Source organism: Thalassophryne amazonica, chromosome 17 (genome assembly GCF_902500255.1).
Source record: "Thalassophryne amazonica chromosome 17, fThaAma1.1, whole genome shotgun sequence".
Lineage (NCBI taxonomy): Eukaryota > Metazoa > Chordata > Actinopteri > Batrachoidiformes > Batrachoididae > Thalassophryne > Thalassophryne amazonica.
This window is the reverse complement of record NC_047119.1, coordinates 51824236-51851995: the sequence shown is the minus strand read 5'-3', so window position 1 is coordinate 51851995 and position 27760 is coordinate 51824236. Positions and strand designations below refer to the sequence as shown.

At 41.6% G+C, this 27760-nt stretch overlaps 1 protein-coding gene and 1 long non-coding RNA gene across 2 annotated transcripts in view; one reads left to right on the top strand and one right to left on the bottom strand.

The window, feature by feature from the left end:
- The window catches only part of mamdc4 (MAM domain containing 4), a 46297-nt gene extending 22705 nt beyond the window's left edge, over window positions 1–23592 (top strand). The window contains exons 14-26 of the mRNA XM_034193101.1: window positions 125–233; window positions 308–412; window positions 1482–1616; window positions 5866–5993; window positions 6075–6291; window positions 9273–9410; window positions 11041–11168; window positions 15059–15149; window positions 17850–17999; window positions 18131–18256; window positions 18766–18890; window positions 21793–21898; window positions 23305–23592. Coding sequence (XP_034048992.1) covers window positions 125–233; window positions 308–412; window positions 1482–1616; window positions 5866–5993; window positions 6075–6291; window positions 9273–9410; window positions 11041–11168; window positions 15059–15149; window positions 17850–17999; window positions 18131–18256; window positions 18766–18890; window positions 21793–21898; window positions 23305–23483 — 1737 coding nt within the window. The 3' untranslated portion in view covers window positions 23484–23592. The remainder of the gene's footprint in view (window positions 1–124; window positions 234–307; window positions 413–1481; window positions 1617–5865; window positions 5994–6074; window positions 6292–9272; window positions 9411–11040; window positions 11169–15058; window positions 15150–17849; window positions 18000–18130; window positions 18257–18765; window positions 18891–21792; window positions 21899–23304) is intronic.
- Window positions 23593–25740: 2148 nt separating this feature from the next.
- LOC117530145 lies at window positions 25741–26674 on the bottom strand. Its single transcript, XR_004566194.1, has 2 exons — window positions 26495–26674; window positions 25741–25821 (listed from the first exon to the last, which is right to left on the bottom strand). It is a non-coding gene; the product is annotated as an uncharacterized LOC117530145 (long non-coding RNA).
- Between the last annotated feature and the right edge of the window lie 1086 nt (window positions 26675–27760).

Genomic DNA, 27760 nt, shown 5'->3' with positions numbered 1-27760 from the left:
CATGAAATAAAAATTCTGTAATTCAGAGCATGAGGAACTCCATCTTTATTCTTTATTTATTTATTTTTTGGCTGATGTTTTGGACTTGGATTTGGTTTTGTATGTGTTATTTCTTCCCGGACAGCTGGCGTTTGAAGCTCGTGCCATGAAACGGGATCCTCGTGTCCAGATTAAAGTGAAAAACGTGAAGTTTGTCAACTGCCACGCTCTGTATTTACCATCTTATCCATCAGGTGACACTCATACCCACGTCATTCTGTGTCATTCCATCTTCTGCCGTTGATGGTGAGTTTAACTTCCCAAACAGGGCTGTCGTGTAACTTTGAAGACGGCTTGTGTGACTGGTATCAGGACAAAAGTGATAACTTTGACTGGACAGTGCTGGAAGGGATGGACCACACCATCGGGAACGGTAAAATCTAAACCGATCATAAATCAGCAGTGATGTTGACATGTTTCTCCATATGGTTAAGCTTTCCTTTTTATCTCTTTGGGAAACAGGGTGACAGGTATAGCCAGGATCACACACACACAAAAATGCTCAATTCATATTGAAAGGTATACCAAAGTATTTGTGTGATCATAAAGATTCCAAAAAGGTATAGTTTGAACTATCTATGACTGAATGTTCTAGAGTTATGGGGTAAAAACAGAAAAACTGGTGACAAAGGTCAGTTGCAGTTTGTACAGGGATCAAAGTTAAAGATCCAATTTTGGTGAAAAGTGATGCAAATTATTGGTTGAGCTAATAGGATTAATAAATGTAATTGTTTTGACTGTTGAATGTTTGGACTCCAAAGTAAAGGCCAATCAAGGTCGAAGTTCATTGGATTCTATAAGATATGTTATTCAATAATGTGATAAGTAAGTATCACAAATGGTGAAAACAATTCCTTTTTAAAAAGCTATTTGTGTCACATTTTACCAGAATTAGAGCGCCTTAAATTTTGACCCCTGTATAAACTGAAATTGTAACCATTTTTGTTGTTTTTTTACCCCATAACTCCAGAACATTCAGTCATAGACAATCCAAACTATACCTTTTTGAAATCTCTACAATCAGACAAATAATGTATGTACTTTTCAAAATGATTGCAGCATTTTCAAGTGTTGACATCTGTATAATCCTTTACTGACTCCTACCTGGCTATAGCTACCACCCTGTGATGGCCCCCATACTTATTTGTGTAGGCCATAGTATACTGAAGCTGGATTGGGAGTGCTGTTTATTTCCTTTAAAGTGGAATTGAAAACCTGTTTGGCCCATGGACTATGTGTTAAGATTATTACCTGCAACAATTCCAGAAATGTCCAGCAGGTGGCAGACAAGCACCATATAAATTCAATGAAAAATGCATTGCAACAGTGACATACACACACAGTCTTTTCCAAAGTTGAAGCAAAATAAATCTTAAGTGTGACTGAGTCTGCTTGTCATACTGTTGCTGATCATCTTCTGTTTTCTATCTCTTTTTCTGCAGGCAGAAGTCTGGCTTTGGATATGTGGAGTCCGTCCCTACATGGTGCATTTGGACGATTGCTTTCATTGACACAGCCTCCAATTTCTACAAAACACTGCCTCTCCTTCTTTTATAAAATCTACGGGACAAATACAGGTGATGTTGTGGAAAAATTTCCATAAATGATTAAATAATAATAATAATAATGTTTAAACTGAGGTTTCTATGTCTGAAAGTCTACATGAAACGTAGCAGACTGTCTTTTTACAGCAAGATCAGTTCTGCAAGAATTTATATACATAAAGGGCTACATCTGTCTGTCTGTCTGTCCGTCCGGGATAAACTCCCAAACTATAATATGTAGCCCTAAAAACTAAAAACTGAAAATTACTCCCAAAATAGCCGGCTGTGGGTATGACCAGGCAGATTCAAATTTCCAGCCCTGTATATGTGTTGGCCATCTCTGTTTATTTAATCCCTTTCTACAGCACACTCAGCACAGCACAGCCACAGCACACTCAGCAAAACAACAACATGCTTAGGCTGAGGCTGTGGATATGACCAGGCAGATTCAAATTTCCAGCCCTGTATATATGTTGGTCATCTCTGTTTATTTAATCCCTTTCTTCAGCTACTTTATGTTCTCAACTGTTAAGCACCTGACTGTCCTGTACAACCCACTTTGCCTTCCTGTCTGAATACATTCATTTTATGTTTGTAAAATTGCAATATAAAAACAGTGAAATACACCACTACCTCAATTCTGATTCATTGATATTTACATTTACTGTTACCTATCTTTTGTGTGTAATTTTGTTATAAATTTGATTGCAAAACAAAGTCTGCATGAAGAACTTCAAATGTGTTTGTCTTTTAACCAAGTATGTCCAAGTTTTGGGAGTCCACCTCTTATAGTTCTTCTGGACAAACTTTAGCCCATTAACTATTATATGCGTATTTATAAGACATCAGCATTACAAAAACAAATGTTGGGCAATTGTTTTCATTAAAATGACTGGCATTTGGCTTATGTCTAAAACAGGTTAACCCGGGCAGCGCCGGGTACCCCAGCTAGTAATACTATCATTTGAAAAACACGTGTTCTTTTACTCTTCTGAGGTGCTTGGGTCAGTTTCCACCAAACCCGTTGTGTGCTTGTAGATTGACCCAAGAATTTCCTTTAAGAAGTTTCTTTGGGTCAAGTGTCAAAGGTCAAACTGTTGGCTTTTCTGTCTGTTTTCTGTCAGGTCCTTTGGCTGATTTTCAACAAACTTGATATGTGGATGACAGTTAAAGGATTTGTTTTGGCAAAGGTCAAGTCATTGGGGTCAAAGGTTAATTTGTGGTTTTTATGTAGTTATTTATTTTTAATTCAGATTTTCACCAAACGTGGCACACACATGCAAATGGTTTCTGAAGTTGCTTAGGCGAGGTCGCGTTTGCCAAAAGTCAATAATTGGGGTCAAAGTCATTATCGTGAAAGGTCAAAATTTTGATTTTCACGCTGATATCCACCAACCATGGCACACACACAGAGGTGTATTCTGGGATTGCCCAGGTGAGATCAAAGTCACCAAAAATCAGTCATACGGGTCGAGGTCATCGGGCTCAAAGGTCAAAATAGAATAGTTTGTGGGCCAACATGGGTTTATGTATCCTCCCCCGCCCCCCTCACACACAGAGGTGTATTTATTTTTTCTATGCAGACAGTTAAGACTTCAAATGATAGTTTAAATAGGTATGAAATAGACTGTTTAACAATATGCTTTGTTTTTTCAGATTGCCATGGGAATGTTTTTGTTATAACCATGGAAATGATGAGGGTTTATATTATATTGTAATATATGAAAAGTGCCATACTGTATATAAATGAGAGATAATTCATCTCTAACATTTTTATTTGACACACATCAATAATCCTCTTTTTATATGTTCATTTTTTACTTGTTGATTTTTTGTTAATTATTTATATCTCTTCTGTGATGAAAAAGATGATAATAAATTTCATACCATGAATTCTGATGTGCGTGTTATACATATTTGTGGGAGTCACAGGCCTGTGTTTCTACATAAGGAAAACTACGTATTTTGATAAGTATGAAACTGAACAATTATGGCGTACCTTTGTTTCAACATTTTAACATTGTTTTACACTAAAAATAGTCTAGACATTGCTATTGGGCTGTTTCTATATACAACATCTCTATACAACAATATTTGCATAACCTGTGACCTTTTATACCTCAGTGAAGAATTTTGTTGTTTTTGCCTTACGAAACATGGCGATTATAGGGTATGTCTATTTGTTGTGTGAAAACGGGTAGTGAGGACCAAAATTTTCAATGTCAACATTCGATTTCATTAATGGGACACTCGAAGGCTTCAGAAAAATATTACACTCAACAAAAATATAAACGCAACACTTTTGGTTTTGCTCCCATTTTGTATGAGATGAACTCAAAGATCTAAAACTTTTTCCACATACACAATATCACCATTTCCCTCAAATATTGTTCACAAACCAGTCTAAATCTGTGATAGTGGGCACTTCTCCTTTGCTGAGATAATCCATCCCACCTCACAGCTGTGCCATATCAAGATGCTAATTAGACACCATGATTAGTGCACAGGTGTGCCTTAGACTGCCCACAATAAAAGGCCACTCTGAAAGGTGCAGTTGTATCACACAGCACAATGCCACAGATGTCGCAAGATTTGAGGGAGCGTGCAATTGGCATGCTGACAGCAGGAATGTCAACCAGAGCTGTTGCTCGTGTATTGAATGTTCATTTCTCTACCATAAGCCGTCTCCAAAGGCGTTTTAGAGAATTTGGCAGTACATCCAACCAGCCTCACAACCGCAGACCACGTGTAACCACACCAGCCCAGGACCTCCACATCCAGCATGTTCACCTCCAAGATCGTCTGAGACCAGCCATTCTCACAGCTGCTGAAACAATCGGTTTGCATAACCAAAGAATTTCTGCACAAACTGTCAGAAACCGTCTCAGGGAAGCTCATCTGCATGCTCGTCGTCCTCATCGGGGTCTCGACCTGACTCCAGTTCGTCGTCGTAACTGACTTGAGTGGGCAAATGCTCACATTCGCTTGCATTTGGCACGTTGGAGAGGTGTTCTCTTCACGGATGAATCCTGGTTCACACTGTTCAGGGCAGATGGCAGACAGTGTGTGTGGCGTTGTGTGGGTGAGCGGTTTTCTGATGTCAATGTTGTGAATCGAGAGGCCCATGGTGGCGGTGGGGTTATGGTATGGGCAGGCGTCTGTTATGGACGAAGAACACAGGTGTATTTTATTGATGGCATTTTGAATGCACAGAGATACCGTGACGAGATCCTGAGGCCCATTGTCTTGGATGCCATACATCCAAGAACATCACCTCGTTGCAGCAGGATCATGCACGGCTTGAAGAGGAGTGGACCAACATTCCACAGGCCACAATTGACAACCTGATCAACTCTATGCGAAGGACATGTGTTGCACTGCATGAGGCAAATGATGGTCACACCAGATACTGACTGGTATCCCCCCCAATAAAACAAAACTGCACCTTTCAGAGTGGCTTTTTATTGTGGGCAGTCTAAGGCACACCTGTGCACTAATCATGGTGTCTAATCAGCATCTTGATATGGCACACCTGTGAGGTGGGATGGATTATCTCAGCAAAGGAGAAGTGCTCACTATCACAGATTTAGACTGGTTTGTGAACAATATTTGAGGGAAATGGTGATATTGTGTATGTGGAAAAAGTTTTAGATCTTTGAGTTCATCTCATACAAAATGGGAGCAAAACCAAAAGTGTTGCATTTATATTTTTGTTGAGTGTAGTTGATAGAGTTGTGTGTGTGTGTGTTTTTTTTGGGGGGGGGCATGTAAACCTACGTTGGCCCATGGACACTCCGACTTTTACCAAACGTGGTGCACACATGCATGTGGTTTTTGGACTTGCCAAGGTGAAGTCACATTTACCAAAGACCAGCCAAAGTCATGTCTGCCTGTCTGTCTGCTGATCGGCCCCTCTGAGGTCCTTTTTCTGATTTCTGTCAAAGTTGATTTGTCGATGAAGGTTGACCCCTAAAATTGCCTTAAAGAATTCATTTTGTTAGAGCTTAATGTAAAAGAATTTGATTTTTAACCAGATGTTGACCAAATGTGCCAGACATTTTGGTGGATTCAAGAATTGCCTTGGTAAGGTCATCCAAGGGTCAGTCATAGCAGTGAAGGTCAAGGTAATTGGGGTGAAATGTCAGATAGCTGTTGTCCTTCCTGTCTTTATGCCCATGGGTACTGTGGACTCGTAATCCCCAATTCTCAAATTATACTCTAATTGAAGATGTTTTTCCACAGTAATGGATTTAGAAATGAAGCGTTTCGTTGACCCCTTCAGGTGTGCTGAATGTGAAGCTCTTCACTGATGACAACTATGAGACCGTACTCTGGACCAGCAGCGGAGCTCAAGGCAACATGTGGCATGAAGGCCACTGCTCAGTGCCACAGCAACTCACGCCCTTCCAGGTTTGCTATAAAAGCAGTTACTTGTGGAAATTTTGTTGCAAACTTGCCTTGTTTGACATTTGAACCATGGACTTCCAACAGCTGATGTTTGAGGCAGTTCGCTGTGGCTTCGATGGCCAGGTGGCTATTGATGATGTGGCGTTTGTGGCCAAACCTTGCGCCATGCCAGAGAGGTGTACTTTTGAAGGCCAGCAATGTGGTTACAGCAACTCTGGAAGATCTTACTGGGTCCACCGTAACGGGCACCCTGCAACAATAACGGGACCAAAAACTGACCACACGCTGGAGACCGAAGAGGGTGAGAGAGAATCACATTTGAGAATTTACACAACTCTTTAAGAAACAATATATGCCAAATACTAAGAGCGGTGAACTATAATCAGAAGAACCAGAAGGAACTTGCTGGAAGGTTGGTTATCTCAATCATCTAGAACCCAATATGTTTGAAGCAGTGACTGAGCCACATTTTTCCACATCTGAACATCAGCCACTGGTTGGCTGAGAGGTCCTTCATCATCACCATGGTCTGGCTCATGCACAAGCGGACTTAGAGGAGTAGTCTTGCTCATCCAGTCCTTCTTGCTATGACCACAGGCACTTCTATAGATTCAAATAATAAATTTTGAAGGAAAACTGTGTTTAAAAATATTGAAAGCTCACCAGAAATTTGAACTGTTAGGTCCTCTAGTTTGACACCAACCATCTCCCTAACCACTGTGCAACTTGGCCACCATTTCCAGTAAACCGCAACATGCTTTGGTGGAGTGGTGTACTGGTGGTACCAGCTGTGTGATGCTAATTTGGGACAGGTAGCACTCCAACAACTGTGTTAAAGCAGTCCATGGGCTAAGCAGGTTTCCCAACTTAAGGCCCTGCCACACCTTGACGATTTAGCCTGCGTATGCTGACTGTATTAAAAACTCTGGCACACGCTGGCGTACATCTAATAAATTAATGCAGCTGTCACACCTTGACGATTGACCAGCGTATGACGACAGCTCTGTTTTCACCCGGTGGTTCAGGTCGGTATTGCACGGTGTGGTCTGCGTCAAAAACAGAGTAACATTTTTTTTATTTAAATTTTTTTATCTTTGTGGACCATTTTCATTGTGTACAGAATGCTGATGAGTGGACTGGCTGTGGTAAACGCTGCCGTGAATGAATGAAGTGCTGTCTCTTTACATGTTGAAAGCGCCGGCTGCTTCCTGATCAGCGGATCTGATCAGGTCATCACAGAGTTGAATAATGATGATGATTTCAACTTTCAAAGCTCCATTCGGCCGCAATCAGGTGTGATCTGAAGGAAGTGCTGATCTGTCGGTGTGATGATCACCAACGCCGCTTTAAATGTTTAAACAGCGCATTAATCGGGCGTGATCACCCTGATTGATGGATCAGGTCGTCTGATGATCACACCGACAGCGACAGCGCTTTAAAAGTTTAAATCGCTGTTAAAGCTTAAATCATCACAGCGCTTCTGTATGTTCAGAGCGTGACACGGGCATCCTCTGAGAAACACACCTGCCGCAGAAAAACCACAGAGGGACTTGCTTTTAAACGCTGCGTTTCCAGACACGAATTAAAGTATTTTCAGATGTCATTTTCAAAAATCAGGAGCTTTATGTGGATTCATGTCTGTCTGTGATGGTGAATTGGACTAAAATGAACAGGTCAGATTTACTCCATGTGTGAATGAAACAGTCTGCATGAGAACTGCAGCTTTCAGCCAATCAGTGGCCAGCATTAATGGATGGATTTAGACTTATGAGTAAATTACAAGAAACTTATAAAAACTTATAAAAAAAAAACCTCCCCTTAGCTTACTGAACTTATGCCAGCATTTTTTAATATGATTGGCATATGCTGGCCGAATCATCAAGGTATGACAAGGCCTTTAATGGCCCGATCACATGGCATACAATGATTCTTGAACGAAGGGAAAAAGTAAAAAAGGTTACAAATCAGTGAGAAAAGGTGGACGAACAAGCTTTCTCACTGAATAGCCAGCCTGCGAATCAAGAGCGCAAAAGAAACAAAAGAGGAGCAAAATGGAACCGAAGCTAACGTTGATCTCCATGATTTAAACGAAACGTGCCTGGAGCCATTGCTGGAGCAAGTGTGTGTCTGTATCTCTGCGTTCCAGGACTCGGCGCTGGGATGGAGCTCTGTAGCGCCTGAGTCCTGGAGAAGCTGCAGACAGAAGTGCATGATCCAGCCCACTGTGGAGATCTGTGCGCAAGTTGGTGGATCCACCTACTCTGATTTGTCATTCAGAACAAAAGAGGGATCATCTCCTTCATCAGAATCCTCATTGTCTGGTTCAGACTCTTTTTTCACCATTGAGAGAGAGAGAGAGAAATAACTTTGCAGTTTTTTTTTCAAAACCCTGGTGTTTCTGATCAACAAATTCTTCCTGCATGACCGTGGTAGCACTCACACATCACATGCAGCGTCAGAAGCCCCACACCGCACACACCAACGCCGCAGAGGAGCTCCATCTCACCGCCACAAAAGCGCTCCACTTTCGTACTGAGTGAAAACATTCAGCTGGTTGAACGAAGTCAAACTAAACGCTAACGTTACAAAAACTAAGCAAACGATAAAAAATGTCAAGAACTACAGCAAAGCAAAGTTTTCGGTGACATTCCTTCAAATTGTTAAACAGTTTAAAAATCTGACGAAGTGCCAGCTGCAGGAACGAAGCTGCACAAAGGTTAAACAATGCCAACGAAAGTCCAAATTTCTTGTTTCGTTTGGGCTTCGTTAAGTGCCATATGACCGGGCCTTAACATTTACAATCCAGCCTCGGTATACTATGGCCTACACAAAAAGGTATGGTGGCCATTCCATAGTGGCAACTATAGCCAGGTAGGGGTCAATGAATGATTAGACAGGGGTTAACATCTGGCATAAATTTGGAATATCTATATTGAATGTTTTGGGGTAAACGTGGCAAAAATGGCAACAATGGTAAGTATCCGTTTGGACAGGTGTCAAAACTTAAAGTTGCTCTGTTTTTGGTTAAAAAAAGAAAAAAGTGATGTAAGTTATTGGTTTCACTAACAGCATTAATAAATGGAATAGTTTTTGCCATCTGTTATGCTAGCTATCATGTCACATAGTAACATATGTCACAGAATCCAGTGGATGTTGACCTTGTTTGGCCTTTACTTTGGAGACCAATCGTTCAACACAGACAAAACTTTTCCATGAGAGAAATTTTACTTAAACTCAATTACACTTGTAAATCCAGGTTGCCTGTGTTTGGTTAATACTCAGGTTTCTACATGGCAGTGAACACTGGATCCAATAACCTTCCTCCTGGCAGCACAGCAGTTCTCACCTCACCCATTCACAAAGGAACCACTAAAACACAATGTCTTCAATTCTGGTATCACAAGGGGGGAGAAAATCCAGGTGAGACACCATCAAGCCAGCAGGCCTCGCTATGATGCTTACAGTATCTGCTAAAATTCCGATGGAAGTACTTTTATCCTCCCAGTATTATAGTGATCAGCATGTCTGTCCGTCTGTATATTCATATTTAGCTTAAGGGTGTACTTGGGTGACTTTGTATTACTGATATGTGGGGACCGGGGGGATATGTCATGTCCTGATGACTGTTGTTGAAGAATGGTAGAGAAAAGAGTTATTCATTATTAAGACGAACAATGTGATTTGAGCATGATAGCATGATTGCATTAAGCTGCAGATGCCCTGATGACTTCTCTCTTGAATTTTGCCATTGTTTCTGATCATTTTTAGAGGGAAAGTACAAAACATTGGAAAACAGTACCAAACATTACCAAACATTTGTTTGGTAATGTTTGGTACTGTTTCATAGCATGGACGCCCAAGCCAAACATAAGCAAACGCGGTGTTTGGTAATGTTTGCAAAAAAAGTTTGGTCAAGTTTGCCAGTGTAGACTAGGCATTATAGCTACAATTTTAGCTATCGAGCTAAAATGCCAGTGAGAAGATTTTATCAGAAATACTAATGAGGTGTCAGTTTGTAAGTTCATGTCATTAACTAGCAGAGACAATAGCATACCTACAATTTGCATCCTTCACAGACACGCTAACAGGATTAGCATGCCAGTGTGTGGGTGGACGGGAATGCTGTCAAAAATGTTACTGAACACGCTGGATTGGATTTGTATACAAGACAGTTTAAACGCACAGAGTTTCAAGTTCTCCCCTCTGGTTGCAGGCTCAAAACACTTGGCTGTAGAACAAATTGATATAAAAACAGTTTTGTTCCTGCAGCTATTACACTGAGGAATAAGTCATAATTTTTTATACTTTTTTTTTTTCTGGATTCTCGAGGTCACTCATTCGGGAATTTAACCTCTAGGGGCAGGTTTTGTCGGTGAAAACATTGGCAAACTCAGTACAAATACATGTAATTTGGTCACTTTTCAAAGGATTCAGACTCGTCAATAAAGACAATTTAATGTACAATGATTCATTTCAGGTCAGCTTGGTGTATAAATCTCACTGTTCCAGGCAATGATAGCTGTCATATGATAGAAGCAGAAGAAGAATTGTCATGGCACTGACCTCGAGAATTTAGTATTTATTGTTATTTCTACTTGTTTTTTAAAATTATTTGCTTATTGATGTTTTTACCTATTATTGTGCTGCTTTTAGATTTTAATGTTTTATTTTTAGTAGTACCTTGACCAGTAATGAACTTTCTAACTTTTCACTCTATTTTTTATTTTATTTTACTTTTAAATTTGCCATTTTTAATTTTCTTTGTTCTGGTCAGGTTTGCTTGTGTTTGAGGACTCCACTGCAAGCAAAATCTCCCTCTGGGTACCAATAAAGGAACTTGAACTTGACCTACTGGCGCTAAACTAAAAATCACAAGTATCACACACCAAAGTTATTACGGTGTGACAGTTGGGGATTAATGACTTTTTGATCGTTTCAAACAATCTATCAAGTAGGATTCATGTGGTTTCATTTCGTTGATCAAAGTTGTAGCTTGACATTGCTGTCCAAAAATTCTGAAATAAAACACATGAATGTTTAAACATTGCAGGTTCTCTGGTGGTCTACATGAAGCCAGTAAAAGGAGAGAGGGTGAAGATTTTCTCTAATACTCTGAACCTTGGAGACGGCTGGCGCCATGGCAACGCCAACATCTCAAGTGCACTGGTGGACTGGGAAGTAAGCTGTCGGAGGCGAGAGATAGATCAATACTCATTTTTCAAGTGATAAAATGATTGATTTGCTACCTTTCAGAGCATTTTATGGCACTTTGAATTCTGTATTTAGTCTGCATTTTTTAATTCTGTATTTAACTATCATTATGAGAATGTAAAATGTGCAAATTAATACATGTCTTTCGGCTGTTCCCATTAGGAGTCGCCACAGCAGATCAATCGTTTCCATCTCACCCTTTCTTCTGTATCTTCCTCTGTCACACCAACCACCTGCATGTCCTCTCTCAGCACATCCATAAACCTCCTCTTTGGCCTCCCTCTTCTCCTCCTGCCTGGTGGCTCCATCCTCAGCATCCTTCTCCCTATATACCCTGGGTCCCTCCTCTGCACATGTCCAAACCATCTCAATCTCGCCTCTCTGACTTTGTCTCCAAACCGTCCCACCTGAGCTGTCCCTCTGATATGTTCATTCCTAATCTTGTCCATTCTTGTCACTCCCAAAGAGAATCTCAACATCTTCAGTTCTGCCACCTCCAGCTCTGCCTCCTGTCTTTTTGTTAGTGACACCGTCTCTAATCCATATAACATAGCTGGTCTCACTACTGTCTTGTAAACTTTCCCCTTCACTCTTGCTGATATTCTTCGGACACAAATCACTCCTGCCACCTTTCTCCACCCACTCCACCCTGCCTGCACTCTCTTCTTCACCTCTCGACCACACTCTCTATTACTTTGAACAGTTGACCCCAAATATTTAAACTTATCTACTTTCACCACTTCTACTCCTTGTAACTGCCCTACTCCACTGGGCTCCCTCTCATTCACACACATGTACTCAGTCTTGCTTCTACTGACTTTCACTTGCTTCTACTGACTCCAAAGCATATCTCCACCTCTCCAGACTAGACTCAACTTGCTCTCTACTCTCACTACAGATCACAATGTCATCTGCAAACATCATAGTCCATGGGGACTCCTGTCTGATCTCATCCGTCAACCTGTCCATCACCACTGCAAACAAGAAACGATTCAGAGCTGATCCTTGGTGTAATCCCACCTACACCTATCACACTATTCTTGTACATGTCCTGCACTACCCTAACATGCTTCTCTGCCACTCCAGACTTCCTCATACAATACCACAGCTCTTCTCTTGGCACCCTGTCATAAGCTTTTTCTAAGTCCATAAACACACAATGTAACTCATTCTGGCCTTCTCTGTACTTCTCCAACAGTATTCTCAGAGCAAACATTGCATCTGTAGTGCTCTTTCTCGGCATGAAACCATATTGCTGCTCACAGATCTTCACCTGTTTTCTAAGCCTAGCTTCTACTACTCTTTCCTATAACTTCATGCTGTGGCTGATCAACTTTATGCCTCTGTAGTTACTACAGCCCTGCACATCACCCTTGTTCTTGAAAATAGGAACCAGCACACTTCGTCTCCACTCTCAGACATCCTCTCACTTTCCAAGATTTTATTAAACAATCTGGTTAGAAACTCTACTGCCATCTCTCCTAGACATTTCCATGCCTCCACTGGAATGTCATTTGGACCAACTGCCTTTCCACTCTTCATCCTCTTCATAGCTGCCCTCACTTCTTCCTTACTAATCTCTTGTACTTCCTGATTTACTCTCACCACATCATCCAGCCTTTTCTCTCACTCATTTTCTTTATTCATCAGATCTTCAAAATATTCCCTCCACCTTCTCAGCACACACTCCTCACTTTTACCACCCTAACCTGCTGCACATCCTTTCCAGCGCTGTCCCTTTGTCTGGCCAATCGGTACAAGTCCTTTTCTCCTTCCTTACTATTCAACTTCTTGTACAGCTAGCAATATGCCTTTTCCTTCACTTTTGCCACTTCTCTTTTTGCCTTACGCCGCATCTCCTTGTACTCCTGTCTACTTTCTTCAACTCTCCAACTATCCCAAAACTTTTTTGCCAACCTCTTTCTCCTTATGCTTTCCTGTACCTCTTCATTCCACCACCAAGTCTCCTTGTCTTCCTTCACTGTCCAGATGTCATACCCAGTACTGTCCTAGCTGTCTCCCTCACCACATCTGCAGTACTTTTCCAGTTGTCCAAAATTGCTTCCCCTCCAACCAGTGCTTCTCTCACCTGCTCGCTAAATTTCACACAACAGTCTTCCTCCTTCAGCTTCCACCATCTGATCCTTTGTTGAGCTCTCACTCTCTTCTTCTTCTTTACCTCTGAAGTCATCCTACAAACAACCATCCTATGCTGTCTAACGACACTCTCTCCTGCCACCACCTTACAGTCTCTGATTTCTTTTAGCTTGCATCTCCTATAAAGAATGTAGTCCACCTGTGTGCATCTTCCTCCACTCTTATATGATACCCTGTGCTCCTCCCTTTTCTTAAAGTAGTTATTCACCACAGCCATTTCCATCCTTTTTGCAAAATCAACTACCATCTGTCCTTCCCCATTCCTATCCTTGATACCATATCTACCCATTACTTCCTCATCACCTCTGTTCCCTTCACCCACATGCCCATTGAAGTCCGCTCCTATCAACACTCTTTCATGCTTGGGCACACTCTCCGCCACCTCATCTAACACACTCCAGAAATCTTCTTTCTCCTTCATCTCACAACCTACCTGTGGGGCATATGCACTGATGATATTCATCATCACCCCTTCAATTTCCAACTTCACACTCATCACCCTGTCAGACACTCGCCTACCCTCCAACACACTTTTAACATACTCTTCCTTTAAAATGACCCCAACACCATTTCTCTTCCTGTCCTCACCATGGTACAACAACTTGTACCCACCGCCGATGCTTCTGCTCTTACTTCCCTTCCACTTGGTCTCTTGCACACACAATATGTCTACCTTTCTCCTCTCCATCATATCAGCCAGCTCTCTCCCTTTACCAGTCATACTACCAACATTCAAAGTCCCCATTCTCATTTCCACCCTTCTAGTTTTCTTCTTCTCCCGCTGTTTGTGGAAACGTTCTCCTCCTCTTCTTTGTTGTCTTCGCCCATCGTCTTTAATGCTAAAGTATACAAAATACATAAATTTGCTTCCAGCACATTGTTGACATGTTATTTTTAAATTAAACACATCTGAGAATCAGGAAGTTAATCCCTGTTTGTTATTTTTATTTAAAAAAAGACATGATTTAATTATTCAAAATAACTGCTGCCAATTCTATAATAGTGAAACTACTACTACTACTAATAATAATAACTTCATCCATTTTCTAAACCCACGTATTCCAGTTAAGGGTTATAGGGAGCTGGAGCCTATCCGGTCATTGGGTGAGAGGGGGGATTCGCCCTGGACAGGACGCCAGTCTATCGCAGGGCCAACACCTATGGCCAACCACAAAGTCATTCACACCTATGGTCAATTGAGAGCCAGCAGTTCACCGAACCTGGAGGTCTTTGGAGGTGGGCGGAAGCTGGAGCACCTGGCAGGAACCCAAGTGAACTCAGGGAGAACATGCAAACATCGAACAGCAACGACCAGGTCGGATTTGAACCTGCAACCTTCTTGCTGTGATGCAGCAGTGCTAACCACTAAACCACCAAGCTTCCCAACAACAATAATAATCATTTTTGCAGCTGCACCATTTACAGTTCCTGTTTTCTCATGTTGTAATTTAAGGATTCATCATTTTAATTGAAAGAAGAAACTTCTGTTGACTTAAAAGTTTAATTTAAAGAATGCAGGTAAAATTACAGTCATAAATAATTTCACATATCTAGTGTTTATTTTATGGGAAGATGCTAAAATGGGCAACAAGCTGCAATTTAATCACAAAAACATTAAATTATTACATTTTTGAAAGATGGATATAGTTTATCATAATGGATCACATATGTTGCTGATGTCATGTTGATCTTCCCCCCAGTTGGAGTTTGAGGTGGTCGGAGCCGGCGGTAAAGACAGTCACATCACAGTTGATGACATCATCCTGTCAGATCATCCGTGTGAAGCTCAAAGTAATAATACATTCATTAATGAGCAAAACAAATTTTTAGGAAATCTACAAATGTTCAAAGTTTGTGTGTCTATGTATTAGTAAGCCAGGAGGTGGCCAATTTTGAAATTTCTCAATGTTAATCCCACCCTCCACCCCCAAACAAAAGCAATTTTCTTTATTTCATTAAACAAATGAGCATAATACAGTATCTAAAACTTGACTGTTTCACCTCAGGGAGCTTTAGTGTCCGCTGTGCGCGCCGACAGGTTTTGCTTGCATCCTCTTTCTCAATACCACAGTGATGTGCACCAGTTTAAAGGACAAGAGCTGCTGTGATTGGTTGATCTTGAACGACAACATGTCCATGACTAAGAACGTGGTAAATCCAACCCCCTTTGTGCCCTTTGTCCAACGTTTCACGCAGTTATTGGCCTCTTTTTGGACACAGCCCACTCTGCACCTGCTCATTCTGCGTCCACTGTCAAGATAGTTCTCTGACTTGTAAATAGAAATACACTGCAGTTTTGTTTTTTTGTTTTTTTTTTAATGAGTGAGCCAATGAACAAGTCTATAAGTAGATTTAAATGTTACATTTGTGTATTTAAAGTTGTACACAGAGTTACTGCTGGTTGTTTGGCAATCTATATTTGGGGCGCAGCACACTACTATTGACACAAATTATGATAGTTGCCAGACAAAAAGGGAAAAAAAAAAACAAGAAATAAATATGACCATTTCCAGGGACTGGAGGGTGTCCAGTTTGGTGATCTCAGAGTTGCATCTCTGCTTTTTGCAGATGACGTGGTTCTGTTGGCTTCATCAGGCAGTGACCGCTGATGCACACTAACCAGGTTTGAGGCAGAGTGTGAAGTGACTGGGATGAGAATTGGCACCTCCAAATCTGAGACCATGGTCCTCTGTCAGAAAAGGGTGGCTTGTTCCCTCTGGGTCAGAGGAGAGTTACTGCCCCAAGTGGAGGAGTTTAAGTATCTCAGGGTCTTGTTCACAAGTGAGGGTACACTAGTGTGTGAGATTGATAGATGGATTGGGGCGGCGTCTGATGTTTTACGGGCACTCTACAGGACTGTCGTGGTAAAGAAGGAACTGAGCCAGAAGGCGATGTTCTCAATTAACCAGTCGATTTATGCTCCTATCTTCCTCACCTATGGTCATGAGCTTTGGGTAATGACAGGAAGAGCAAGGTCGCGGATACAAGTGGCGGAAATGAGATTCCTCTGTCGGGTATCTGGGCTTACACTACTGACAGGGTGAGAAGCTCGACTATCCAGCAGGGTTTCTAAGTAGAGTCACTGCTTCCTTGCATTAAAAGGAGCCAGTTGAGGTAGTTCTGGTATCTGGTGAGGACATCCACTGGTCATCTCTCTTGGGAGGTCTTTCAGGGACATCCAACCGGAAGCAGGACTCGGGGAAGACCCAGGACACCCTGGAGGGATTATATTTCACAGCTACCTTAGGAACGCCTCGGGATCCCCTTGGAAGAGTTACAGGACTTTGCTGAGGATAGGAACATGTGGGATGAGCTGCTTAAGCCCCTTTCACGCTGGCGTGTTCGTAGAGCTGTGTACTGCGGCGTTGTTTCATTTAAATACACCCGAAATGCGCGCATGCTCAGCCTTTTTCCGTGTTCGTAGATCTGCTTGCAGCTGCGTGTGTTCACTTTTTAATGTGTGCGCACAGTTGCGTGTAGCCCTTGCCGCTATTTAAAACCAGTTCACTCCTGCCAGCTGTGCAGAACACATCATTGCGCTTGGAAAACAGTGGACTGTATCATGAGGGATTTACAGTTTCATTACTGCCACGTACGTAGCCAAAGCTGCTATTTTCTGCCTCTGTGGAAGTGCACTTTGTTCTCTACTGCATGGTGTGGTGCAGCTCAGAAACAGAGTCATTTAATATTAGTATTGTTTTTTATTATTATTTTTGTCTTTGTGGATCATTTTCATTGTGTACAGATGCTGCTGAGTCTGGCTGTGGTAAAGGCTGCTGTGAATGAAGCGCTGTGTGCTAAACTTTTAAAGCTCCGGTTGCTCCGATTAGGTCTGCTGATTTGATCAGACCTGATCGATCAGGACATCTGATGATCGCACCGACATGCAGCGACGGCACTTTTATTTTAAAGTCCCAGCGAGAGAGAGAGAGAGAGCAACCTGCTTTTTCTGGATTTCTAAGTTAAGGTTCGATTCCCTGTTCTGAACACACAAGGCGCTGTGGGTTGTGTGATCCTGTTCTCATGTTCTCCAGCTGAATCATTCTTGATGCAGCACTCAGTTTTTGGTTGTGTACAGGAGCGCCGTGTTGCACAGACTTGCATGCAGTAACGCTGTGCTGCGCAGACCTGCTTAAAACTGTCCAGTGCGCTACGCCGAAGAAAACTAAACATGTTTAATTTCTTCCGTCCTACGTGCATAGCCCTCAACATACTGCTGCGTAGGGAGCAAAAACTTGACGTAGAGCTGCTAGAAGTGGGCGGAGAGCTGCTCAACTCGGTGTAGACGATACGCCACAATACGCAGCTCTACGAATATGCCAGTGTGAAAGGGGCTTTAGTCTGCTGCCACCTCAACCCAGGACCGGATAAGTGGCAAAAAAATGAATTAAATACCATGAAAAATCTGCAGTTAAAACAGTGTAAGGACACATTTATGAACCCTATATAGTTGTGTTGATGAATCTTTTTTTGTTGTGGGGGATGTTTCAGGTTCTAAATGCACCCTGGAGCGTGGAACGTGCAGCTGGACCAACACTCAAAACACCAACATGGACAAACTGGACTGGGACCTGACAAGTTATGAAACAGAAAAGCATTACTCCACGCCCACCCATGACCACACGCTGGGCACAGAGAAAGGTAAAGCCTTTGTCTCACGAGAAGTGAAGACCAATTGGTTTACTTCTTATCAAATAACATCACCTCCTCAAACAAACAAAAAAAAAAGGTCAATGGAACATTTTGGAAAATTGAATGTGTCACATTTCCAGGTCACTTCCTGTTCTTTTGGAGCACAAGCCGGACACCACATAATGAAACCGCCAAGCTGCTGAGTCCTCACCTGCCTCCAACCAAAGGCACCTGCCTGACATTCTGGGCCTTAAAGCCCCCCTCAGGTCAGTTCAGTACACTTAAACTCACTGATTCACTCATCTTCAACTGCTTACTCCAATTAAGGGTCACGGGGGGCTGGAGCCTATCCCAGCAGTCATAAGGTGTGAGGCAGGTACACCCTGGATGGGATGCCAGTTTGTCACAGGGCCACATATAAACAAACTAACTCATTCACACCCGCACGCACACCTACGGACAATTTAAAGTTTCCAGTCCACCTAACCTGCATGTCTTTGGATGTGGGAGGAAACCGGAGCATCTGGAGGGAACCCACGCAAACACGGGGAGAACACTCAAACTCCACACAGAAAGGGTACAGGTGGGAAAAAAATATGCATTTCTGAGATTTATAAATGCCTTCTTTAACAGATAACAAAAGCTTACTCAAATGTGCAGCAATGTTAATATTTGGCAAAAATAAGATGGGCCGACAATGAAAAATCAACTTGCAGTTGTGTCCCTTGCCTTTATCAATAACTTCCTTGTTTACGTATTTATTTTTCAAAAACAGCTGACAGCCAGCTGCAGGTGTGGACACTGTCTAAAAGTCAACCTCATCAGATTCTGCTGTTGAGTGAAGTGGGGTCAGAGTGGAAACACTTTGCAGTAAACATCACATCTGCTGAGGAATACCAGGTATGACTCTAATCTATTTTTTGTCTGTTGTTTTATTCATGGTAGACGTTTTTAACTAATTAAATAATGCCCCATTCTCTTATAACTTGCAGGAGAGAACAAAAATCAATTTTTAAAGGTGAAAAGCATTCACCCGTTTTATATATTTATACTTATTTTGCTAATATTAGATATTGAGCAGCTTAATGGTCCATGGAAAATATGCCTAAATCTTTTGCACAGCACTGTGTGTGGATGTGCAGAAATGGATGCAGCTTTTTTTTTTTTGTACTTATAATTAACTCCACCAAGGAGTTTCTGTTTTTGCAGCACTAGTGCAGTGCCCGTAGGAAGTTTGTATTCTGAAAGAAAATTGACCTTAAGTAGATTTCTCATCGATGGTCGTATGAGGCTGTGTTTGAAGGTAAGATGTATAAAGAGGTGTATTTACGTTAAATTATTATTTGAATATAGTATTTCATATTGTTTCAAATTGGTGGAAAATATATTTTATTCAGCTTATGTAGTTACTGAAATGTTGTACAGATAGTGGGAGATTTGTTGGTGTTAGCAAGAAACAGATTTTAGCTAACGTCTCCTCAGTGTTGTCAAGTTTAAACTCAATCGCAAGGAACAATGACAGCATGTGTTTCACAGTAAAAGTATTTGCTGTGATGCTGGCATCAAACGTTTTATTGTGAAAGGTGTGAGCAACATGAACTATTTAATGTTGTTTATCTTTTTTACCAGTAACATCAGCGAGTCATGCCATCTTGGAAGTACAAACGTTCCAGTGTTAAACAAAATAAAGGTTTCATGCAACAGTTCATAAAAGCAGCATGAAATGTGCAGATGAAGTGTGTATTTAACACATCAGGAAGCAGCTTCTACTTAACAACGTATAATTTCTCTGCAGCCACGGGTTCAGAGATAACACCTGTTACTTTTCTCCACAGCTGTTAAATTTATATTACAAGCCCAATTCCAATGAATTTCGGACGTTGTGTAAAATGTAGATAAAAACAGAATACAATGATTTGCGAATCCTCTTCAACCTATATTCAATTGAATACACCACAAAGACAAGATATTTAATGTTGGAAACTGGGAAAGTTGATGAATGCTCAAAGAACAGCTGTTTGGAAACATTCCACAGGAGAAAAGGTTAATTGGAAACAGGTGAGTGTCATGATTGGGCATAAAAGAAGCATCCCCAAAAGGCTCAGCCATTCACAAGCAAAGATGGGGTGAGGATCACCACTTTGTGAACAACTGCGTGAAAAAATAGTCCAACAGTTTAAGAACAATGTTTCTCAACATTCAATTGCAAGGAATTTAGTGATTCCATCATCTACAGTCCATAATGTAATCAGAAGATTCAGAGAATCTGGAGAACTTCCTACACTGAAGCGGTAAGGCCGAAAACCAACATTGAATGCCCGTGACCTTCGATCCCTCAGGCGGCGCTGCATTAAAAACCGACATCATTGTGTAAAGGATCTTACCGCATAGGCTCAGGAACACTTCAGAAAACCATTGTCAGTTAACACAGTTCGTAGCTACATCTACAAGTGCAAGTTAAAACTCTACCATGCAAAGTGAAAGCCATAAATCAACAACATCCAGAAACGCCGCCACCTTCTCTGGGCCCGAGCTCATTTGAAATGGACAAATGCAAAGTGAAAAAGTGTGCTGTGATCTGATGAGTCCACACATTTCAAATTGGTTTTGGAATTCATGGACGTCGTGTCCTCCGGACAAAAGAGGAAAGAGACCATCCAGATTATTACCAGGGCAAAGTTCAAAAGCCAGCATCTGTGATGGTATGGGGGTGTGTTAGTACCCATGGCATGGGCAACTTACACATCTGTGATGGCACCATCAATGCTGAAAGGTACATCCAGGTTTTGGAGCAAGACATACTGCCATCCAAGCGACGTCTTTTTCAGGGACGTCCCTGCTTATTTCAGCAAGACAATGCCAAGCCACAGTCTGCATGTGTTACAACAGCGTGGGTACTAGACTGGCCTGCCTGCAGTCCAAACCTGTCACCCATTGAAAATGTGTGGCGCATTATGAAGCGCAAAATACAATGGAGACCCCGGACTGGTGAACAATTGACGTTGTACATCAAGCAAGAATGGGAAAGAATTCCACCTCCAAAGCTTTAACAATTAGTGTCCTCAGTTCCCAAACACTTATTGAGTGTTGTTAGAAGGAAAGGTGATGTAACACAGTGGTAAACATACCACAGCAGTGTCTCCCGCGCAAAGTAAACAAAGGAGCAACTGAAGGAACTTGCTTGTTAGTTAGTCTGTTTGGTGAAACACTCAAAAACCACACATACTAAGAGATTTTTAAGGCAACATGTAAGATCATCTGAAGATGTGCAGTTACATTTTTCGAAGTGTTTTTTTTAAGCACATTACAAATCCCATTGCTCACAATGGAGGCAGTCAGCTTATGCTAATGATAGCTCATTAGCATGTCATGTTATGTGAGAAAAGAGTTTTCATGCTAATGGTAGGCTGTTAGCATCGTGTTAGGTGGCACCCCATTAGCATCATGTTATATCACATCACACCAGCAACAAGAGCACCCAGAACACAGTCTGGAACTTTGCTGTGATTGGAAGCTCGTGGAAGACTTAAACATTATTATTACATTTCCTTGGGATGTTTGTTTGAAAAATTATATGTCTGAAATACATTGTATCACATGACCATGTTTATGGCATGTAGCATAATTAGGACAAACAATCAGCATGAAATACTGATTGAAATATCAGTAAATGTTCCATAATTAAACATTTGCATAGTTCTTCAGTTTCAGTGATTTTTAAGTCGTAAGCGGCGAATACTTACTACAACCTGCGAATGTTGTTAATAAAAGTCAGACATGATTGTGCATCTGCTGTTATCAGATTGTACTCGAAGCCGTCAAAGGGTCAATGGGATTTCTAGCTCTAGATGACATCCAGTACACCGTCGGAGTGAACTGTGCCAGAGACGTCACAGATCCACAACCAAGTAAGAATTTCCATCCAATTTACAAAAGATGTTCTGAATGTTTCCAGTAGAAACGTGGTTTCTTTAAACAACTTTTGTCGTAATTGTTTCGGAGCTGACCGATGTGACTTGTTAACCAGTTGTCAGCTGAAAAACTAAAGGCAGTTGCAGTCAGAAAATGTTTGAAATCATATTTGAGAATACAAAAATTCTATTTTTTTAAAATCTCAGCAGAAAAACAAGACCACCAGCACTTTGATCTTAACTGAAAATTGCAAAATAACCAAGTTTTCTTCCCCTCTCATCAATACGTTATGTTAATTTTTTAACCCTTTGGCTGTCAGTTGAAGGTGGACCATCATCATGTTGTGGTCTGTCCTCCTGGTCATCTCTGTGTAGGTCTATCCATTTGAGGACATAAACACATAATCCCTTGAATGGGCTGAGCTTGATATCAGCACCATAATGTTGTTAAAAAGGCTAACCAGCAGCTGCACTTTCTCCACAGGTTAAAGAGTGCCCATCTGAGCCTGGCTGTCCTCACCTCCTTCTATAGAGGAACAATGGAGAGTCTACTAACCAGTAGCATCTCTCTGTGGAATGAAAGTAGCAGCCTTGCAGACAGGAAGGCACTGGGGAGGGTTGTGAGGGCAGCAGAGAAGATTATTAGGGCCAGGGTGCCAACCATTAGTGAACTGGCAGAACATTGCTGCTTGTCCAGGGCAAGAAAGATAATCAGGGACACTTCACATCCCTTAAACAATCTGTTTTCCCTCCCGCCCTCAGGTAGACTGTACCATAGCCTGAGTTGCAAAACACGCAGATTCAGGGACAGCTTTTACCCAACCGTCATAAGACAGTTAAATACAAATTGATAGAACTGTGCCATATAGAATGTAGGATATAGAGTAGCATCAGGTAACAACTTTATCATTGTAGCATCTTTATATGTGCAATATCCCATGTCCTTTATTTATTTATTGTATGTTGTGTATATACAGAGACAGTTATAGGGGTGTTTTTTCCTCCATACCATATTTATCACTATCACATACCTTGGACTGATATTCTGTGCTTTTATTCTGTGTTTTTATCAATTTGAGCAGTGCATCGATATTTCACTCTGTGATAGCATCTATGATGTTTTTTACTGAATAACAATAAAAATGAGTCTGTGTTTAAGTAATGTATTGTGGAATGAACCAGAAGGCTCTTGGAGACTGGTCATGTTAACCTACAGTCTGTGGCAACATAAATCAACTTGGTCAGTAATGTCAAGATTATCACCTGGACAAGCTATGGGACATTGATTACAGTCATGTCAGTGATGCATGTTGGATTTAAGAAGACGACTTTAAAGATCGGTGGCCTTTACCTGCTTTTTCTGGGAAAATGGGTCATGTTATGTTTTTCTTTATCCCATGTAGCGAAATCAAAGGGTGACAATGCAGGAGGCATTGCAGCATCGGTCATCGTGGTCCTGTTGCTCCTGGCCACTCTGCTCACCCTGCTGTTTTTCTACCTGCGAAGCCGACAGAGTGTGCAAAGTGGGAACAGTCCATCTTCATCTCCCGCTGGTTTCATGAATGAAACATACGATCCGTAGCTTACAGTGAGTCTGCCATCTATTAAATTTTCTGTCCAGTGACTAGGCACCATAATTTCAGTAATGCTATGGCAGGGTGAGAGCTGACTTGTTTAATTCAGGTCCATTAACATGTATTCATATCACTGATAGTCTGAAGTCTTCATTTACATGGTCAGAAGGTGGATTTCGTCTATGCTTATTAGTATCAACTACTATAAACAGCAGGTTTGTTGTTGTGTCCCACAGCAGCCTGTGTTCAAGGTTCTTTAAATAGAGCAATATCTCCACCTGGTGAACATTTACCATCAATGCAAGTACAAATTAATAATTTTACAAAGTTCTCTAGTATCTTAAAAATGTAAAACTTTGATTGTTCACTAACCACTGAGTTGTGGGTTCAATCCCTGACTGTGATTGAGTGTAGAAATGCCCTTCACCAAGATGATAAATGCTGAAAAACCAGCAGACCTTGTGGCACATTTCAAGCAAAAAAGAAAAAAAAAAACAAGTGTAAAAAGATGCAGAGAATGAAGGAAAAAAGGTGTCAGATTCCAGAGGTGAAGCAGAGTATGTCCTTATTGGTGTTTGGCAACCGCATGTTACATTTTAACTGTTCAGAAAAGGGTCATACATGTTGTTGCTAATGATCAATATTACAATGATTTGCCCTCCACACATATGAAATCATACCCGTTAATCCGATGACACTGCTGTTAATCCTTGTTAATTCCGCCGGTGGTCTGTCACATCCCAGCTGCAAACTAAGACCTTCCTCTGTGGGCTTTTTGCCAATAAAGTGAAAAGAGCACACGTATAACGTTTTAGGTGGTCTTTTCAAGTTGAGTTTTTTCAGCCACATCCTTCTGGGTTCCTCATCTTCCTCTGTTTGTTTGTACAACCGCGATCAGTGCACCATGTTCCCGAGTTGCGTAAGGACATTTTTTAAATGTTACGGAAACTGATCATCGTTTAGAAAAGAAAACAATAAACTTTAAAATAAACGGGCCCGGGAAACGAAAACCACTAGAAAACAATGGCTCACTACTGCTTCCGGTGTCTAACAGGAAGATGCACCTATAATCGCTTCTACAGCAGTGCCCTCAGGAATAAGGTGGTTATGCCAGACATCTTCAGTGTGTTGTTAAGAGTAAAATATAACGCAGTGGTAAAATACCCTCTGCTGTATGAGCATTGTGTTCTTTAGAATTTGCAGTTGTTTAATTAATTATTGAGATCCTGTTGCCTTACGTACAATTTGTATAATATATTCAATAAAGCCCCTCTATCAATCAATCAAAAACAATATTTACGTTTTAACAGCAGGAGCAGGAGGTCTTGTGTGCCCGCATATGTGAGCTTTTGAGGAGAGCGGACGTTGTGCAAATCAAGGAATATTTGTTGATCACCCTCTGTGCATTTGCAGGTAGTAATGTGACAAATTTAACTCCATAAGAAGTTAGCTTTAGGTTATCAGAAGGTAGCATGCACGCTAACATCCGTGAATTGTCTTGTAAATCAGTTCAGAGGTGTTATCAGGTTACAAAAACAGCGTTTTCAGGCTTATAAGTGTTTATTTCTTGCTAGCTTTTAAATAATAGATGAGAAAGGTGTTATTTCTAGCCAAAAACGAAGTGAAGTTAGCAGCTAGCGAAACCAGGAAGTGACGTCACCACACTAATGTCCGTGAGATCACATCATAAAATTAGGTACAGAATGTGACTTTTTAACCCCTTAAAATAGGTCAGCATTAGCCATCTTTGAACTTGTCCAAGGTCTGTGTTCCAAGAATGTTCCCTGTGAATTTGAAGACCCTGGTAGTAATAGAACTGAACTTGTGCTGAGCGCAGACAGATAGACAGGCGAAAAGCCTTCGCATTACCTGATGGCCATATTTGATGGACTGCTGGAGTCAGTGGCTGCAAAAAAAACCTGCACCCTCTTGGCTCTTTCTGGAATGTTTTGGACACCACTGAATTAGAGGGTCGACATTTAGATTCAAAGAGAGCCTTAGAATGCAGGAAAAAGGCTATACTTGTTTTTGTTTTGGTGCGGGTGGGTTAGGCGTGATCCCCTAGTGTAAAAATTTTTCAAAGGTAAAAATTAGTGGAATTGGAAACTAGTGTTGGCGGAGGTTTGCACTCTATGAGTGGGGTGGTCTAGTTAACTTATTTTCTGGGTCGTGTAGCTTAGCACAGTTGCCACAGCGACTCTCCGCGCTCGCCCATCTTGTTAGCATGTAGCTAGCATGAAAATAAGGCTGCTGACCACATTTGTAAGCTCAAGTTGCTTCTCAGCTATTGAGTTAATTCATTTAAGACCTTCAATGTTTGTGCCTGATGATTAGCAGTGCACATACCTCCAGAAGATCGCATACATGTCAACCCCTTTGAGGGTCCACCTGTATAGCCAAGTGATAAAATCCACAAAATCCTTATAACCTCCAAATTGCACCAAAATCTGTTTTATTACAGTACACACAACCGCATAGTGGTATCACATAACTGGGGTTTTGTCCATATATTAATAACTAACACCAGGGCTCTCCATGGGCTCTTTTATGGTGGAAGTCCTCCACAGTTAAATGCTATTGCTCCACAGTAAAATTGCTTGCTGTCAATAAAATCAATGCCGACAAGTACATTGTAGGTATTTTGTACAAACTCAATATATTTCCTGTGAATATAGTGTCACACAGATGTTCTATCTTTACAGAAACAAGAACTCACAGAGTAACAGATCACTGCTCCTAACAATCTTTGGCCCTACCATCTGAGACTGCTCTGCCCTACGATTGGATATTGGAAAACCATTTGCTGGTGAACCAATTCTGATTGGACGCTCACATTGCGCACGTCATCACACAGCTTCTATGAAGAGTACAAAGATGGCGGATGGCTGGCCGAAAGTCTGCGGAGTAAAAAAAACAGTAAAAAATTAACAGAAAACCCTGAATATCCATAAGACTTTATTTGTACGTCTGTATGACTCTGAAACTCTGTATAATTTATGGACAATCCGTATAGGTTGACATGTATGAGATCGATACGCGACAACGTCTCCCTGCTCCTTTTCTTCCAGATGGTGCAATTTAACATTCACCCTGTCAGTTCATAAACAGACTGCCTGTTCAGAATCTCAAGATCAAAACTGTCCGTGACTCATTAGACTTGAATAAAAATGGGTGTGTGCAGGTTTGTTTGTGTTACACTGTTTGCTCACGGTGATGACGGCTGCTTGTCCTCATGTCAACCTTTAACTGTTTAAAGAACAATTTAGTAAAAATTTGTTGTGTAACATACAGTATGTAGACGTGACAGCTTCCTAAGGGCAGGTGTAATGTTATGTGTCGGACGCGGTCGGAGCACCGACCCAGCGTTAAACAGGACCCAGCATAAAATAAGTAGAGCACGGTTCAAAAGGTAACAGAATGTAATAAACATAATAGTGAGTGGAGTGATAAACAACCCAAAAAGTCCGCAGTCTGGTGAGGTGGAAACACGGCGCGCTCTCAGCAGCGCAAACGGTCCGGAGCCACAGCAGTTCAGACCCAGGGACCCCGCCGACCACCCCCAGGCGGCCGCGACAAACCAAGTCTGCAAAGGAAGAAATCATGAGGTGAGTCCAACACTCTCCACACAGAGAGACACAGCTCAAAAGGTGCACACAATCAGCAAACACTTCCTGGCTTTAATATAACTCAGCTTCTCACCCTGCAGGCACGGAACAACTCAGTTCAAATCTCCACTGCAGCAGAAGCTGATTAGGCAATTAGCATAACATGACAGCTCAATATAACAAGGTGTGAGGGACACCAAATCCACTGTCATTACTTCATGAAAGTCACCAAAACCAAATTACCTCAGGAAGTGTGCTGAAGAGCATGAGACCTCACCCAATCCTCCTTCACAGACTGTGGCGTCAAACCTGGAGCGGTCTCTGCGTCCGTGATGGTGAGATTGTTCTCCTGACGTCGATCTCACATGTCTGCTCACAAGGTCGAGTCTCTGGCAAATACACTGTGCATTCAAGGTTTAAGTGCAGCAAGCTCTGATCAAGACAGATACACCACAGCTGTGAGTCCTGATGACCTGCACGTGATAACAAGCCTCAGGTGTTCAGGGTGAGGTCCTAATACTCAGCCACACGTCAGCCACTCAGTCCTGAACGCATACCGCCTGGAGGGAGAAACAGAAAACAAAAACAAAGCCAGCCAAACACCCCAGCCCACAACATGTAATTGACCTTTCAGTGCTTTGTTAATTAAAGATTAACTTTTTCTGTATTACCAGCTGTTT